Source organism: Mytilus edulis, chromosome 11, assembly GCF_963676685.1.
Source record: "Mytilus edulis chromosome 11, xbMytEdul2.2, whole genome shotgun sequence".
NCBI lineage: Eukaryota > Metazoa > Mollusca > Bivalvia > Mytilida > Mytilidae > Mytilus > Mytilus edulis.
The window spans coordinates 16,132,607-16,151,132 of record NC_092354.1 but is presented as its reverse complement, the minus strand read 5'-3'; the positions used below and the strand labels follow the sequence as shown (position 1 = coordinate 16,151,132).

General features: G+C 33.4%; 1 protein-coding gene across 21 annotated transcripts in view; it reads left to right on the top strand.

Moving 5' to 3' along the window:
* LOC139495223 (receptor-type tyrosine-protein phosphatase epsilon-like) overlaps positions 1 to 18,526 on the top strand; it is a 61,182-nt gene that overhangs the window by 7,996 nt on the left and 34,660 nt on the right. For 7 of the 21 annotated variants that reach the window (XM_071283453.1, XM_071283454.1, XM_071283452.1 and 4 more), the window contains exon 2: positions 13,643 to 16,714. In XM_071283453.1, coding sequence (XP_071139554.1) covers positions 13,643 to 16,714 — 3,072 coding nt within the window. The remainder of the gene's footprint in view (positions 1 to 13,642; positions 16,715 to 18,526) is intronic. The other 14 variants (XM_071283468.1, XM_071283469.1, XM_071283467.1 and 11 more) reach the window with 4 other exon arrangements.

Below are 18,526 nucleotides of genomic sequence, written 5' to 3'. Positions count from 1 at the left end.
CGTTTCCGTTAAATTTATTTCCAATTTTTATTTAATTGGTGATGATTAAGACTTTGGCAAATTGTGTACTTTCAAATCGGTGTACAGTGGCATATCCAGGGGGAGGGTTCCGGGGGGGGGGGGGGGTTTGAACCCCCTTTTTTTTTGGGACGATCAATGCTTTTGATGGGGGACATATAGTTGGACCCCCCTTTGTCCTGGGTTTGGAACCCCCTTTTTAAAATGGCTGGATCCAACCCTGGTGTATGAAAAAAAACCATAAATGCATTGAAGGGTTATTGAGTTTAAATTAGATTACTTGCTTTGAATTTCTTTCCCTCAATGATATGGTTAGGGAGAAAAAGAACCGAGGAAGATATTATATTACCTAATGTAAAATGTTAAATAAACAGAAAATACGTTTCTCTTTCAAAACCTTTTACTCCCCGCAACCCCCCTCCCCCTCCCATTTCTTTTTATTTACTGTATAACTTTTTAAAACACAACCATCTAAATGATGTCTGATTGAGCTCCAGCAAATCACCCTGTTTTAAAACAAACTTAAATATGGTCTCATTAAATTCGATCCAAAAATAGTCCCTTTATAGGAATAGATATTCAAAAAAGTCGTTATAAATTCCATTGAGTCTGAACCTAATCCAAATCAGATTTCTTTTATTCGGATATTCTTAGATACATTTCTTTTTTGGCAGAAATTACCAAAAAATGTTTTAACTATCTTTCTAACTTTAAAAACACTGATTTAGATTTACGTTGTACACAAAATATAATAAAATAGTTTATGTACCAGCTAAGATAAAAAAAATTAAAGGAATGAGAAACCTTTCTTTTTCCTATTTTGAAACTACGATGTTTGTACGAAGTTCAACTTTGTCGTACTTTCAAGGCAAAAGGCGGATTCAGGGGTGGGAGCAGGTCGTTAACCCTTGGATTGGACAAAATATCGTGTTTTAGCTTAAAATCGTTAATATTGTCTTTAGTCTCGATACACTCTATGATATTTTTTTTAAATTGATAGAATAACTCCCCTTTCAAAATCCAGGAACCGCCCCTAAAGGTAAAAATAGATTTGAACTGTGCAGTATATCTGGGGTAGTTAATGCACACCTTTGCTGTGCATTATCCAGATTATAGCACAGTAAAAACAAAGGGATTTTACTCTTGCCATGTGTTAATATTTTATAATGCAGTGCACACTGCATTTAATTCGTTAAGTAATTGATCTTTAATTAATTAGAGATTATGCTTTCAGGTTGGTTAATCTTAAGTAGACACACGCGCCTTTTATTGGTATTAAATTTCGTTATATAATAATTTAAAACCCATTTTACCAGGAAGAGGTGTATTCCTTAAAAACAGGTTTAATATAAGCAATTAGATTTTTAGAAATATAAAAGAACTTTTGCTGTAGAATTTAAGAAAATTAATAACACAAACAAATCATCGTCCCGTTGGAAACATTACCGTATTTTCAACCAGTGTGTTTCCAACTGTAGTAGAACATTAGCTCATTGAAAAAAGATAATTATGAAAAAAAAAGAAAGTTGTCAAGAATTTTGAAACACAGGTCATATGATAACATAATCAGTACATCAATGAATTTAACATAAATATCGTCAATCCTGCTTGGAATATCTCTCGTGACATAATTTCCTTTTTCATTATTAAGTATAAAAAAAGAAGATGTGGTGTGATTTTCAATGAGACAACTCTCCACATGAGACCAAAATGACACAGAAATTAACAACTATAGGTCAACGTTCGGCCTTCAACAACGAGCAAAGCCCATATCGCATAGTCAGCTATAAAAGTCGTCCCCGAAATGACGATGTAAAACTATTCAAACGAGAAAACTAACGGCCTAACTAAGAGTTTAACTTTACATTATTTCGCATTTGATATTGACAAACTTGGTAAAATAATTCTCTTGAGACAGTTTAAGTGGAATGATAATGCAAGCTTTTATACTATATTCACTTTCGTCTAAGTTAAGAATATATATGTACGACTAAGATATTTCTGGTTGTTATAGTAGCCTTTTTTTTCTCAGGCAATACATCAAAGTCTTGATATTTTTTCTCCACATTCACGTCGACAAATCCAATTCATACGTTCCGTATATAAAATCCATTTTATTTCATCCAGCTCAGTGGAGATTAAAATATGATTTTAATTCAAAGACATTGTTATTGAAAGCCCTACTTTATTTCACCATGAACCATAACGATTTTTTTAAATATTTTCCTCTTGTTCATAAGACTGTTAAATTGAAAATAGATCTACTAGCGTCTTACATGAATGTGTCGGTGGTGAATGGAACGACCCTTTCATCTACATCTGAACTGAACATATATTCAAGGTCAGATTCATTATTAAATAAAAAAATTGAAAAATATTTATCTACAATATGCAGGCGTTTCAGGCTTGCTTACTGTTCTGTGTGAGCCAAGGCTCTTTGGTGAAGACCGTGCTTTGACCTATAATGGTTTTCCTTTTACACATTGTGACTTGGATTGGGAGTTGCCTTATTGGCATACGACATCTTCTTATAACTATTTAAATTTCGTTGCTATAGCATATATGCTTTTTGCTATAAAGTATTCATTCATTCATTCAATATGAATATCACAGCCGCTCTCAAACTATAGAAGTCCTTAAATGTGTACGTTTTCAGATCGTTTGGTTCCGAGGTAAATATTAACAAGTTCCGGGAAATGCACTATCCGGTTAGAGGAAGAAACAGACAATTAAAGCAATAATAAAAGACATAGTACCAGACATACGGGAGCATCAAACTTTTAGCACAGAGATTTTCGTTGGTTAATGTCTGTCACATTTGTTTTTCGTCAATTTTTGTTTATAATTCAGGCCGTTAGTTTTCTTATTTGAGGTATTTTACATTTGTCATTTTGGGCATTGTATAGCTTATTGTTCATTGTTGAAGGTCGTACGGTTACCTAAGTATAGTTGTAAACTTCTATTTAGTTGGTCTCTGGTGTAGAGTTGTCTCATTGCCAATTATACCACGTCTTCTTATTTTTATATATGCTAATAATCTCTATAATGTCAATGTTCTTACTGATATTTAAAATATTTTAATTCTTATACATTAACATTAAACCCTACTTCATCCTGTCAAAATAACAAATAAAACGAATAAAAATTCTAATCCATTTCATGATGGTCATAAAAAGATTTCATATGAAAATTTTATGTAGTTTTATTCATGTTCACATATAATTGTACTTGTCACATTAAAATGAAAATAGGCTGTTTAATGTTCAATGGTTGTTAAGGAAGTACACCACTAATTAATGGCCCCATTGCTTTCTATGTTAAATTCCTCAATTTCGAGTGGTCACAGCTCTTTTATCTTAAGTTCAAATTAAAGTGACAATCATTGCATGTCAAAGCAACACCTTCTTGTGTCCTGTACTGAAAAAATCAACATACCTTACATTGCATAGAAGAAAGAACTGGTCCCCGGAACTTCGGATGTACCAAAACAGGCACTTCCGATCTGACAAAAAGGCAAAATGTACCCTCCTTTTTAATTTTCATGCCATTTTTTTATTATTCAAATTTATCAGTCAAAAATTACTCTACAATGATCACCAGTCATGCAACTTTCATTTGATACCAAAATTAATAAAATACTCTAAATATTTTGAAAGTTATGTCCATGAGTAGGAACTATTTTGTGTTTAATATGTACTACTTTCTGTATGTTCTTTCTGGCCGGGCCCGAATTAGTGGTGTTACACCTTAACGTCTGGACTGAACATATGTTCGAACAAATTTTAGAAATAAGAACATATAGTATAATAATTGCTTAAATTGAGAAAGGAAATGGGGAATGTGTTAAAGCGACAACAACCTGACCATAGAGCAGACAACAGCCGAAGGCCACCAATGGGTCTTCAATGTAGCGAGAAACTCCCGCACCCGTAGGCCTCCTTCAGCTTGCTCTTTAAAAATATGTATACTAGTACAGTGATAATGGACGTCATACTAAACTCCGAATTATACACAAGAAACTAAAATTAAAATTCAAACAAGACTAACAAAGGCCAGAGTCTCCTGACTTGTGACAGGCGCAAAATTGTGGCGATGCTGACTCAAACTCCCCGGCAGTTCAGATCCGATCCGCATACTACTCTACACTAATTGATGGAGTAAAGGAAAAAAGTTCCGGAACGGAAACGATCACTGTACGGAGTTTGGTGCTTACTGTGTATCTATTGCCGTGGGCTTCAATACTTCTTATATTTGGGGAACTACTTTGTTTTTGTGATGATGATGGAAGTTTTTAACGACCTTGACTTCTTATAGTGTGTAGGTTTCAGTTTAAAGTTTGGAACATTTAAATATGTTTTGGAGTTTAGTGTGGTACTATTTCTGTAAACTAGAAGTGCCAGCTGCAGCTGGCCTGGTGCTAGATTTTGCGTTTAGTTGAAGACCACTTTGTGGCTTTTTGATAGTTTTCTCTTCTTTGGTAGTTCTTGTCTTGTTTTAGATTCTGTCGGTATAATGTACTTGTAAAGGAGTAGGTCACGTAAGGACCGATTTTGGCCTCAAATTTCAGTTTCATCTGACGAAAGATTTTGACCACTTTTTAAACACTTAAGTGTCTATTTCATATGATGCAATTAATTTATGTAAAAGATTTTAACGTATTTAGTCATTAAAAACGATCCGATTCAGGCTCAAATAAGAGAAATCTACCAAATGTGCGAAAAAATGTCACTTTTCAGATGGTTTTTGTCAAAAACGAAAGTGGCCGCATCCGTGTTCATCCTCAATCTTTATATATGTTATGTATTATCATCAAATACAACTTCCATTTCAATATTTTGGATGAACACGAATGCGGCCACTTTCGTTTTACACAGAAACCGTCTAAAATTTAACTAAAATGCAGGAATTGTGAAGATTTCAGTAATTTAGCATGAATTAATGGTGTTAGTTCTCAATATATGTGCATTGTATTGTCAAAAAGAGCCCATATTTATGTAGCAGAATCTTTCTACTATCCAATAAATGACTAAAAGTTTACATTTTAACGATTTTGTAAAACTGCTATATTTTGGGGCCAAAAAAGGGTCTTACTGGACCTACTCCTTTAATATGTTTTGCTACACTTTTGGTTATATTGATTCTGTCAGTATAATGTACTTGTATTTTGGTATTGCAAAATGTTATGCTTTCTAAGACTCTTTAAAGAAGACTTTTTTGTTGAATAATAATAACATTAGATGTATGTTTCATTATAATACGTTATTCTGATTGGCTACACTGCAATCTCGCGTTATTCCTTAGTCAATTTCATTACACAATAAAAATTATCATTCATGATGACACGAGGTGCCACAATAAAGTGCACAGATAAATATAATAAAACTTGATAAAAAATCGTGTCTTCATGGTCCTAGCTATAAAAATGTAAATATAAGTATTGAATGCTTCTTTTTGTAACTTCATAGGGTTGTAAAACCCGGTTGACCGTGTGCACATTTTTAGAATGAAGCGTTTCCGCGCTTCATGCAAAATGTACTTCGGTCAACGCTTTTTAAAAAATACACCCCAATAAAGTTACAAAAAGAAGCATTCAATTCTTAAATAAACTTAATGTGAAATGTTTTCCTTCGTCATATTAGTTTTTCAAGCATTACTGTCAAGTCATAACCAGTTCAATAGTTTGAGGGAAAAAAATCTAGTTTTTCAAATCGGATCAGAAATTCCGTGGTATTGTGTGTTCATATGAACAGCTTGATCTTTTTGTGGTTATAAACAATATTCAAGATATTTTTAATACTACAACCAATATTTGAAAAAAACCGGAAGAATCTGCAACAATAATTTCAGTACATGTACGGTGTACAAAAATACATAGGATGTAATTCAAACTCGTTTGAAGTATCTTTATATAAAATAAAATTATTGATTCTATCTCATCTGATTATTCATAATACATGTGAATGAATTGCAAATAGGTGCAAATGCATGTCACCCGATTTGAAACTCTGCCAATTTGTATATTTAAACATAGCAGTATTTATTTAATGGCCTTAAATATATTTGAATAACAGAAAAAAAATATGGCCCTTTTGTGAATATGAATGAAGCTTTCGAACGTTAAACTGCTTTTAACATAAAGATGAAATAAAATGAAATCTGCTCTTTTAAAGATAGGAAAAGTTGTATATAAGATATCACTTTGTATTCATCTGGTATTCGTCCTTGAATTTATGAAGAAGGAAAAATTCCAAAATAGCTACTAGTATCTCTTTCCCGATCGACTTTAAAGTCTATTGGTCGGTAATATTTGTATTGCAAACTTTAAAAGAAGACAGAATATTTTTTGTTGGGATGAGGAAGTGGTTTTTTGGGGGGTTTTAGGGGGGGGAGTGGTTAAAAGAAAAATAATGACGATGAGGAATAAAAAGCCTTTTATTGTTAAAGAAATAAATAGATTTATATGTTGGATTGTTTGCATTGATGAAGCCATAAAAAGATTGAGAGCGTCGCTGAGAGTGGGGAAAATGGGGCGGGGGTGGGGGTGGTGGGGATTTCATTTAACGCTGAGCAAAATAATAGTGCCTGGAGATCAAAACAAAACAAACATTTCGTTTTCTGTGAAGTTTGTTCAAGCTTAAAAAAAATTAATGTATATAAGAATGTTGAGATATGTTACTCTTGCAAATGAGCTACTGTCAACCAAAAGATCACAAACATGGAATTCAACTACAACAGGTCATCAATTTTTATATGATATTATCGAATTTTCTTATGAGCTGATCCCTGGGTTATTAATATCAGTGATTATATAGTGTTGGTTGCTCAACGTCCAGTGGCAAATATTTCATGCATGTTCAGGACGATATTACTATAGATGAGAATTAACTGAAAACTGGGTGTTCAAATAATTTACATTGAAGATCGTGATTTCTTCTTTGCTTTTCATTGTGCGTAGGTATGTATTGGTCTGGTACAGTATTCGATTCATTAGGTTTTGTCAAACAGGTCACAACAATTTCTGTACGTTCAAGAACATATGCAACAATATTTTTACATGTAAATATTTGGGGACCTATTGCAAAGCATTTCTTCAGACCTTTGTCAGCATAGTCTATTGTGAGTGACAGTCCTACAGGCTGGTCGGCCGATTTGGCAAAAGTAACTTTCTTGATTTATTGTTTATATGTTTAGGAAGTTGTGGTATGAGTGCCAATGAGAAAACTCTCCATTCAAGTCAATATTAATAAAAGTAAACCATTATAGGTCAGGTAACGGTCTTCAATACGGAGTCTTGACTCACACCGTACAACAAGCTATAAACATGATAAAAGGCCCCAAAACATTACTAGTGTAAAACCATTTAAACGGGAAATCCAACGGTCTTATCTATATATAAAAAAAGAGAAACACGTATGAACAAAATCAACAAACGGCAACTACTGAATTTGTGTTTTTATTTGTTTTCGTCTTGCTCATGCTTGAAATATTAGCCACTGGAAGATCAAGCAATAATGCTGCAGTAAAGGCCTATGCAAACTTAAGTTAGAAAAAAAGGCTAAATAAAAAAAATGAAAACATAGAGAAAGACTTATAATCTGCCATTCCAAAATTTTTTGAGTGGTATAATTTAGGGAAATATGTTCAGTTTTACTTCCTTTCGAGGAAAGCTTGATTAAGCGTTCTCCTGTACCCTTCAAACAAAGGCTGGATAGAAAATAAACAAAAATGTAATGAAATATTTGTTTTGGATCACGTATCACAATTAATACAAATATTGAATATTTGCCTCTATCATATATCCCGATATGCAAAAGGGTTACGCCCCCTTCATGAAGAAAAACAAACACACATTTGTTAACTGGAAAATTATTAAACCATTTAACTTTAACTTTTAATTGCGATATAAATATTTCATCAATCTGATAAATATTTTGAGCAGCTTAAAGGTTTCCGTTCTAAATGATACTTAAAGTTTGTTTAATGGTCTAGTATGCTCTGTGGAATTATAAAGAAATTAAGTAAATATTTTTTCTAGCAAAATGAAATAAATACTTCATAAAGTTCGTTTGTCCGACACAATGTATATGTGTAAAGTGGTCAATGGGCGCATTTGTTTAAAGATTCAGAAATGAACTGTTTGTGTTTGTCAGGATGTAATATAGATATCACTTGCTCAAAATGATTATATTAAAAGAATTGTTTTATAAATATTTTTAACGTTTAAATATTGTATAATAGAATATGGAAACCGGGGATATGTCAAAGAGACAACTACCTGAACAAAGAGCAGAAAACAACTTAAGGCCACCGGTCTTCAACGCAGGGATAAAATCCTGCACAAGAAGGCTGACTTCAAATGGCCCCTAAACAATAATGTTGATTGTAAAAAAGGAGATTTGGTATCAGCGCCATTGAGACAACTCTTTCGTCCAAGTCACGATGTGTAAAAAGTATTTCAGTTCAGCAGCGAAAAAGACACAACACTTAACTTCGAAATAAACCATCGAACCAAAAGTTTTCAAAAAAAAATAAAATACGCAAGCCTAACAACGACTAGAGGTACCTGACTTTGGACAGGCACAAACATGTGGCAGTACGTTTCAACTACGTTATGTGAAATCACGGTTTGTGAGATTGCGTTTTTTTTTTTGTGTCTATCATTGTCATTTCGGGGACTTTCATAGCTGACTATGCGGTATGGACTTTGCTCATTGTTGAAGGCCGTACGGTGACCTATAATAGTTGTTAATTTCTGTGTCATTTGGTCTCTTGTGGAGAGTTGTCTCAATGGCAATCATACCACATCTTCTTTTTCATAGTCTTTTACGTTTACATATAGCGCATATGTATACAATGTTAATCTGATATTTGTTTACCTTTAAAAACGAACACAATGCATTCACCTTTTATGAATTTAAATTGTAATTTGACAGAGGAATGTCAACAAGACAAGACAAGCTTGACAGTTACTTTTACTTAAAATCACACGAGAACAACAGACCGTAATCGAATACCCTCAAATAGTCCGGAATAAAAACGTTTCTGTTAAATAACCGTGTCAAAATGTAAATCATTTTCACATATTTTTTTTCAATAGGTTAACCGTACAATAAAATTACTTTGCGATAAGTTCGAAATAGTTGTAATTTACGAGTTTTTGTAAATAGTTCTTAACTTAAGAATTCATTATTAAAACCATTTTGGTACGGGTTTCATTTTATTTTATTTTTGTTTACACATTTTCGAGTATTTAAAGAAATTTGAGAACGTTGATGATACACGGAATTAATGAGTTAAACAGAGATTGATTTGGTGTAAAATTGTGATATATCTTTTAGATGACATGGATTCCCCTTCAAATAGTAAACATCTAATCAACCATTCCTATACATTTACGATGCCTCAGATCTGACAAATCTGAACAATTATAACCTAGTTGCTTATTTGGAAATTCACGATTTTAAAGGATGTACAATACATGTGAAAAAATCTGTAAACACTATTTATTTTCTTAGGTGATGAATTTGTATATATATTAAATTTTCTATTTTCTAAATGTAAAATTTGAAATAAAAGAGATTTGATATAAATTTTTATAAGTTTAAAAAAATCGGGAACTTGGACCTAGGTAAACATTAATAATTCTTTGAGTACTCCTGAAATTGCACTTTTTTTGTAGTTGATAATAACTATACTTCATAGAAAACAATAATCAGAAGTGTTCAAATACGAATAGTTTTACGTGTAAATGGTTTGTTTGTTTTTTGTTGTTTTTTTTTTTTTATAAAACTACGTTAATGTTGAACATTCTTTTATTAATAAGAAGGATTTTCTGTAGTGTGTCTTATTTTACAAAATTGGTACACTCGTTGGAAATTGCTTAACAGTTCTTGCATATGGGGAAAATTGGAAAGTTATGGGGGTGGCAAACTTCTGAAATTGACATGCAAAGAAAAACAACCTTCTATAATCTCATACATTTAGTCTATTACTACTCTGTCATTTTTAATTGCAACAAGAGGACGATAGTCAGAGGCGGATTAAGGGGGGGGGGGCAGGGGGCCCGTGCCCCCCTTTTGAGAAAAAAATTTGTTTGCTTATTTAGGGAATCACTGAAGCGTGACGAAATCGGGCACCCTCTTAGGCATCCAGTGGGCCCCCACTTATGAAAATTTCTGGATCCACCACTGATAGTTGCATCTCCTACCCCACCCCCCGACACCAATGTTAATTTATCTCACCAGTGCTCCAGTTTAATTCTGTCTTGTTGACGTATTATATTTAACTACAGTAACTACATTTCTAAATACTCCATCTTATAAATATATCTATTGAAGTTTCCATTCACAGCTCTGTCGTTTACCTGGGCTTAAACTTAACAATTCACGTTAATTGGCAATAAATCTAAATTTGTCGTCCTGTGATCAGATAAGAGTTATCTTCCCTTGTATCAAACATTTATGACCAATTAAATAAACGTATCTGTTAATCTCGTTTAACCTCAGTGAATATAATGGTTTCCTTTAGCTCTGTGTATTTATACTTAAATGCAGTTGTCCACTCAATAGAGATAACTATGATGTATTGCAAATCTTCAAATCAACATTATTAAAGTTTTAAAGAGACGACGGACACAAAAAAATATAAACAAACTTACACACATACAAATATTTAGTACCCTTGAAGATCAAACGCTCAAAATAGTATTACATAAATGGACTGCGTAAGATTGAAATCGACATTATGTAAATAATTATTAAAACATATGTAATAACCTATAATTATTGGTTGAAATTTGTAACTATTTTGAAAATTAAGTTTATACAACTACTCTTCAAAACAGACCAATATCCATCTTTTCTTTAGTATTTAAATGTTTTAAAATCAATCAAATGTACATGTATGCGTACACTTGCATTAGGACCACTTCTATTCGAATTATAGAATTAATGCTCTGCTGATATTACAAGTGCAAAGCCATGAAATTTTAGATATATTAAATCAATATTTTACCAGAGACAAATATACATTCCTTGCGTGACATATTTGCCACTTCACGTTAAGCAACCACCAATCGATCAATCAATCATATAACATCATGGTAATCGAGCTTTGGCTGACTGAATGTCCACCAGTACCGGTGCACATCCATGTGTTTTAATATATAAAAGGGTGTCCGTGCATTCCAGTCGAATCTTCGAAACATTTTTGTAAAATGTGCACGATATAACAAGTAAGGGTGAGGAACGCGACATAGGCTTTAAAATTCAGAAATTGTAACATGTTATTTTTACGTTGCATTTTATTGATAGATTATCGTTATTTTTTCCACAACATTTGGCGAGATACTATATTTGTGGTAATTTATCATTTGATATTAAAGTAAATATTTAATCTCAGCGTTGCAATTTCATATTTTGTCATCTTGTCAAGATAGAATGATCGTCCATAATTACAGCTCTACCCTGAGGTAAAATTGGTTTTCAGAAAAAATTACTTTTAAATTGAACGTCTATCAAGTGATTGAGACTTGCAGTGGCTCTCGGTGATCAAGTTTGAATAGTTTTATTGGCGGTTATATTGAGATTTGCCGTGACAGAACCATGGAATACGAAAGAGTGCTGCAATGGATACGCATTCCTTAAAAATGATAATCAGAAAATATATTAAAAACGAAAATGTTAAGCCACAAGCGAGAGTGGTCCAACGGCCTTAAAATCTTTCTAATATATGTTTTATAAGATTTGTTTAAACGATGCTAGTTCATTATGTTCGCTTTCAAACTCGTCTCTGACAGAACAGAACATATGCGTATTGTATTCTTCAACGTTTTAAAAGTTTTTTCGATACAAATATTGTTTGTAAAACATTCAATTCTCGTTAAGGATTGTTTCTTCAAGAGAAAATTTCTTATACTACTTAAAGGAAATTAATTTGGATGACAGGTTTTGTTTTTGCATTTTCAAACTTTAAGGTGGTATGGGAGTCTAAAATAAAAATGATAGAATTTGTTCATACTTTGCCAAAACGTTGTATCTATTGATACATGTTGAAAAATATAATAAAAATGATAGGTCACCGCGCATTTTCTCAAGCTACAGGACGGGGCAAAATGACACATTTTGTATGGATTATACAGGAAAAAACACCATTTTGTGATTAGAAACTAAACAAAATGATAGAATTGTTAAATACTTCAGGAAAAGATAGCTTTCAGACACTGCTTTGAGAATATCAAAAGAAAAGATTGGGTCACCATACGTTTTTTCCGGCTAAAATACAAAATAGGAAAATTCCATACAGAATCCTTCAGAAAATGCACTTTTTTAGAGTTACCTCCCCTTAAAATGCCAATTTTAAAAAAGGATAAAAACAACCAAAAATAATTAACATTTGTAAAAATATCAATATTTAGAAGTTATATTCTTATAAATTGGTACTTTTAAATGAAAATGTACATTAAACATCTGCATTCCTGCATCAAATTTTGCTAACTTGATGGAAAATCTGGACCTTTGATTCTCTGTTTTTTACAATCCAAGATGGAGGAAGACACCCATACCACCTTAACCTCACTTTCAAAGTTCGACAGCATAGGATTTTATGGAAGTATCCCTTTGGAACTCGATGGTATCGACGAAAGATCCTCCATTTCTATTCCTTATTCTTCATTTTTATAAGAGAATTTTTATATATGCCCCCCCTTTTTTTCCTCCCCATAATTCTCGATATGTCTTATAATTTGATTCTGTAAAACCCAAACAACCCTCTCAAAGTTGTCTGTCTAAAGTATGTATTTAAATGTTTCATAGTATTACGATTGAAGCTTGCAGAACGTGTTTTTAACGGTTAGAGTAATTCTAAACACATCATAAGGACAGCTTAAAATATATCTATGAGTGAAATTTATATGAAATACTGTATCAATGAAGGAAAAACAATTGAAATTCCAATTTTTCTTGTGTCCGACTTTTGATACCGGAATAAAATAAAACCGTTAGGAAAATTTGTCTGTAACGGGACATTCTGGCACTCGGTCAAGTATGAGCAACAGTAAGCGCAACTATAAGAAGTAAAATCAAACATATAATAGGTGCAATTTAGCAGAGGGGGTATTGTTTTCCTATGTTGTTGTGGCAAATAAAAAAACATAAAACAGTACATCTCCCCAATAAATTGTTCCAATTGTAAGCCTGATTTTACTTCTTTACTTTGCGCTCAGATTTGACCGAGTATCATAAGGATGTCCTACCACAGAGAAGATAACCTATCGAAAAGTATAAACTTCAGAGTCAAAAGTCGGTAATGTGAAAAGTCAATTACAATAAATTATAGAAATAGAACGTTTAAAGCTTTTGAAATTACCAATATTCTAAGAGATCTATAAGAAGAAACCTCATAAGATTACTAGTGTCAATGGTGAGTGTTTAGTAGACGACTAGCGTGTCTGGCATACAACAATGACAATCCTTGTATCTATGATTAGTACACAAGTTCGTGTAAGATAGTATGAACAAAATAACAGCAAGACACATTTACATTCACCCTCTATCTATAAATAAACATTTTCGAGGTAATTGACAATTTATTCATAACCACTAAACTACTTTCTGTATAATTGTAGCTAACTGTAATTTTGGTAAATGGGGCGGAAGTTGTCAGTACAACTGTTCTACCACCTGTTATTATGGAAACGAATGTACCAGTAATGACGGCAATTGCGGATGTGAACAATTGCATGGAAATTGTTACGGCTGCGCAAAGAACTATTTCGGTGACGTCTGTAACAAGGCATGTAACCAGAACTGTTCACTCAGCGACCAATGTGTCCTGTCTGGACTAGCATGTGGATGTGCAAGACAGCTAGGATATTGTACTAGTTGTCCTAAAACACTATGGGGCAATTATTGCGACAGGTCTTGTTCAATAAGATGCATAAACTTTGAATGTGACAGAACTTCTGGCCAATGTACGTCAGGTTGTACAAAGGGATATTATGGAAGTGATTGTAGTTCAACGTGTCCTATTACTTGCCAATTTGGTTGTGACCAACAAACATCTACGTGTTTTCCATCGTATTGTGTAAACTGTAATGGCGGGCTACCAAAATGTGATCAAAGCAATCGGAAATGTTTAAATGGGTGTATAGATGGATTTTATGGTCCCAGTTGTGACAAAACTTGTTCGGTAGTGACAAATGATACTTTCTGTACGAAATGTCAAGCATTAATATCAATTGGTATAACCGTATGTACTGAATGCCAACCAGAATATTATTATGAAGGAATCAATGGTAACTGCAAAACCTGCAGTACAGGTTGTAAATCAAATAACACCAATATAGCTAAGTGTTTTCCAGACACTGGAAACTGTCGATTTGGTTGTTCCGCAGGATGGAGTGGACCACGCTGCGATTCGTTTACCTGTTCATTGGCAAACTGCGAATCTTGTGTTGCAAATCAACCAACCGTTTGTGAGCGCTGTCAAACTGGTTGGTATCTCGATTCCGGAAAGTGCGTTAAATGTAGCGATAATTGTGCGACCTTAAATTCTTGCGATACAATATCAGGAACATGCACGGGTGGATGTAAAACGGGTTGGTATGGTAACACATGCAAAGATAATTGTACCGCAAACTGCAATAAAGGTGAGTGTGATAACAATGGCATATGTAGTAGCGGCTGTAATAGCAAACGTTACGGTCAGAAATGTGACTTGCAATGTCCTAATTGCTTAACTACATGTAATCGTAATACTGGCTTGTGTGACGCCGGTTGTGTAGATGGATATCATGGTAACGATTGCTTACAACCCTGTAACTCCAATTGCTTAAATAATAAATGTAGTCAAGTAGATAGCAAGTGTTTCTCTGGGTGCAAACAGGGGTTCTATGGGGAATTTTGCCAACTTCCTTGCGGGTCAAACTGTGACGGTAATAGTTGTAACCCAACAACTGGAGCATGTTCGGGGAATTGCCTCTCTGGCAAATATGGTGATTACTGTGATTTAGATTGTTCAGCAAACTGTTCACCCAGAACTTGCATAAAAGTGGGCGGAGCATGCACGTCAGATTGTGTTGCCGGATATTATGGTAGTCATTGCAGTAGGACATGTCCGTCGTCATGTTCAACAAATCAATGTAATAAGGCCGATGGAACGTGCAGTGGAAATTGTCCAAACATGAAATTCGGAACGAGATGTGAGCTATCATGCAGCAGTAACTGTAAAGGTACATCATGTGATAGATCATCCGGTAGATGTATTGGAGGATGCAAAGCTGGTTACTATGGTGATTCTTGTGAGAAAATTTGTACCGGATGTGATAATTCAGGATGTGATCAAACGACTGCTGTCTGTATAGGTAAGTGTATTGATGGTTTCTATGGAAACAATTGTAATACGACTTGTAGCATGGGTTGCCTTAGTAGTTCTTGTGATAAACAAACGGGGAAATGCAGTATTTGCAAACAGGGTTATTATGGGAATACTTGTTCAAACACGTGCAGTAATAACTGCAAGTTTTCTCGATGCAATCAGACAACGGGATTATGTTCTGAAGGGTGTGCACCTGGAAAATTTGGACAGCTTTGTGATAATTCCTGTTCTGCTTGTACCTTATGCAATCAAACAACTGGAACTTGTGAAGGCTGTGCTCCTGGAAAATATGGACTGAACTGCCAAAGCAATTGTAATACAAATTGTGGTCTCTCTCCTTCTGGACAGATAATTTGTGACGGTATTGACGGATATTGCCTTAACAGTTGTAAAGACGGATGGTATGGAACATACTGTGATATACCTTGTAACAATAACATTCATTGCATAACTACTTCCTGTGAACGTCTAACTGGGCGATGTTCAGGTAACTGTGTAACGGGGTGGTACGGTGCGACGTGTAATTTACGATGTAGTGGAAATTGTTTTGGCAATTTGTGTGATAGGGATAGTGGTGAATGCACATATAACTGCACGTCTGGTTTTTATGGCACTCAATGTAAAACACCTTGTGTAAACACTTGCACAGATTGTGAAAGATTATTTGGAACTTGTTCTACATGTCAACCTGGGTATTATGGGCAAACTTGTCAAAGTCCGTGTAGTAGCCATTGCTCGATGTCCTCAACAGTTGGAAATGTAGTTTGTAATAAATTAACTGGAATCTGTAATGGCGGTTGTGCAAATGGGTGGTATGGTCAATCATGCACAAATGAGTGTTCACAGACTTGTTTCAACAATGAATGCGATATAGATTCCGGTAAATGTTCTCAGCAATGTGTTGTTGATAAATATGGCGAATACTGTGAAAATAGTTGTACAAATTGTGCTGGAACTTCTAGAGGAAATTGCAACCATGGAAATGGAAATTGTTTGTTTGGATGCGATGATGGATACTTTGGAAATTCCTGTACCCAAAGCTGCTATCCCGGATGTAAAAATAAAAAATGCATTTATTCAGCAAACAATTGTTCTTATGGATGTGAGAATGGCCTATATGGATTTTCATGCACTGAATCATGTAATACGAATTGTCTAAACAATATGTGTGATCAGAAAACAGGGTTCTGTACATCTGGGTGCAAACCTGGTTGGTTTGGACAAAAATGTAAGTACGCCTGTCCAGTTTCATGCTCTGGTAGTGTTTGTGATCAGGTGACCGGAAGTTGTGTTGGCGTTTGTGCTGGAAGTGATTGTCAAGGTTTGACATTAACACCAATTAACAAATATAATCCCCGCACAGGCACTTGGTGTATAGTATATAACCAATTAACAGTGTACTTTAGATATTAACAACAAATATGTATCGTATATATGTAGATTAGCTCAATATGTGGATATAAATATAGCTAAGTTTTATGAAGGGTACATTATAATAACTATACTAAAAGGTATTTATTCAGACGTACTGGACGTTTCATATAATATAGGACACGTGAGGCTATAAATGTCAGAGATATAAATGTTTCAAAAGAGTAGTATTTCAATAAACATTCAAAATAATAAAAATACCACAATACAAGGAAAATTCAAAACGGAAAGTCCCAATTCAAATGGCAAAATCAAAAGCTAAAACACATTCAAACGAATGGAAAAAAGTGAATATAAAGATCGTAAATAAATGAAATATTTTTAACAATGTGTTTATTTTGTTTTGAAGTAAACCAATCTTCGTCACAGTCTGTTCTTATCTTTCATAATCCTTAGTTACATTTTTTATGTTGCAAATATTTGTGTATTTATTTTATGAATGATGAAAATGTTTTATGTTGTTGTTTGAGATTCTAAGTACCTTATGTATAATTGTTGATTTTTATTTGGGGCTTTTATCTTGGTATTTGATTATATATCGAATCAGCGTTGTTTCTTTATGGTATTTAAATTGTATTTTAAATAATCTGATTTTTTCATAATTATCATAATTTTCTACTAGGGATACAAATGCCTTTGAATGAAACTCTTATTCTTATTAATTTCACCTGCTTTTAATGTGCACACCTTATTACTGCAGTTCTATGCCTTTTAAAATTGAAGATGCAGATATTTTTATTAAGCTTATACAGTACAGTTACTGATGAGAGAGTGATACAGCCACTTTCAGTTTTATCAATATAACTTATGATACCAATCGCAGTTCGTTCAGTATCCATAAATTGTTTATTGTGTAGGCTACATATTTGAAATTAAGAAGCCTTATTTGTATATAAAAAAAGGCCACACTCAGTTGAAGAGAGACGAAAAATACAAAAGGGATATATACCAAACAAAACATGTACAAACAAGCAACACCATTGATAAAACGACCAAAAGGCAAAGGAGTACAAAATACAGCATAGAAAACTAAAGAGCAAAACAAGTTATTTATGAACTGAAAGTTTATCATCTACATTCTGGATTAATTAAAACTATTATAGATAGTGCTGGTTACAATGATGTTGATACCAATTAGAACATCAGAAGTACTGCCGAAAATATGTTTATGCAAACAAATTGATACCGTTCCTTACATCTCGTAATAAATTCACAAATGAAAGTAGATAGAAATAAAACTCATCAATGGTTAAAAAAATGTACAGTATTAATTGTCTGGTAAATTCAAGATATAGAAAAAAAAGCTGCATCTTCAATTTAAGAGAAATATGTATCTTGCTTCCACGTCTTAAGCATCATGACCAATGTTTGTTGCAAAAGAATTTATACTGTACAACGAGACACAAGTACCCACCACCATTGTTTTATTTAAAACGTCTCAGTTGTTAGGTTAAAATCTTCTTAGACACGTTTCATTTATATGAATATTCGACTTTCAAAGTATGATGAGATTTCGGAATCCAAATAGACTATATAGTTCCAAAATAAGTTAAATTTATCCACCTTAATTTTCTTTTTGATTTAAAAGCAAAACCGATATTTGGTAAAATTTTGATTACTATTTTGGTATATTCCAACATCATCAGTCGATACTTTATTGTAATTGAAGTTTTTTATATTTTTTTTAAACGCAGACATTATT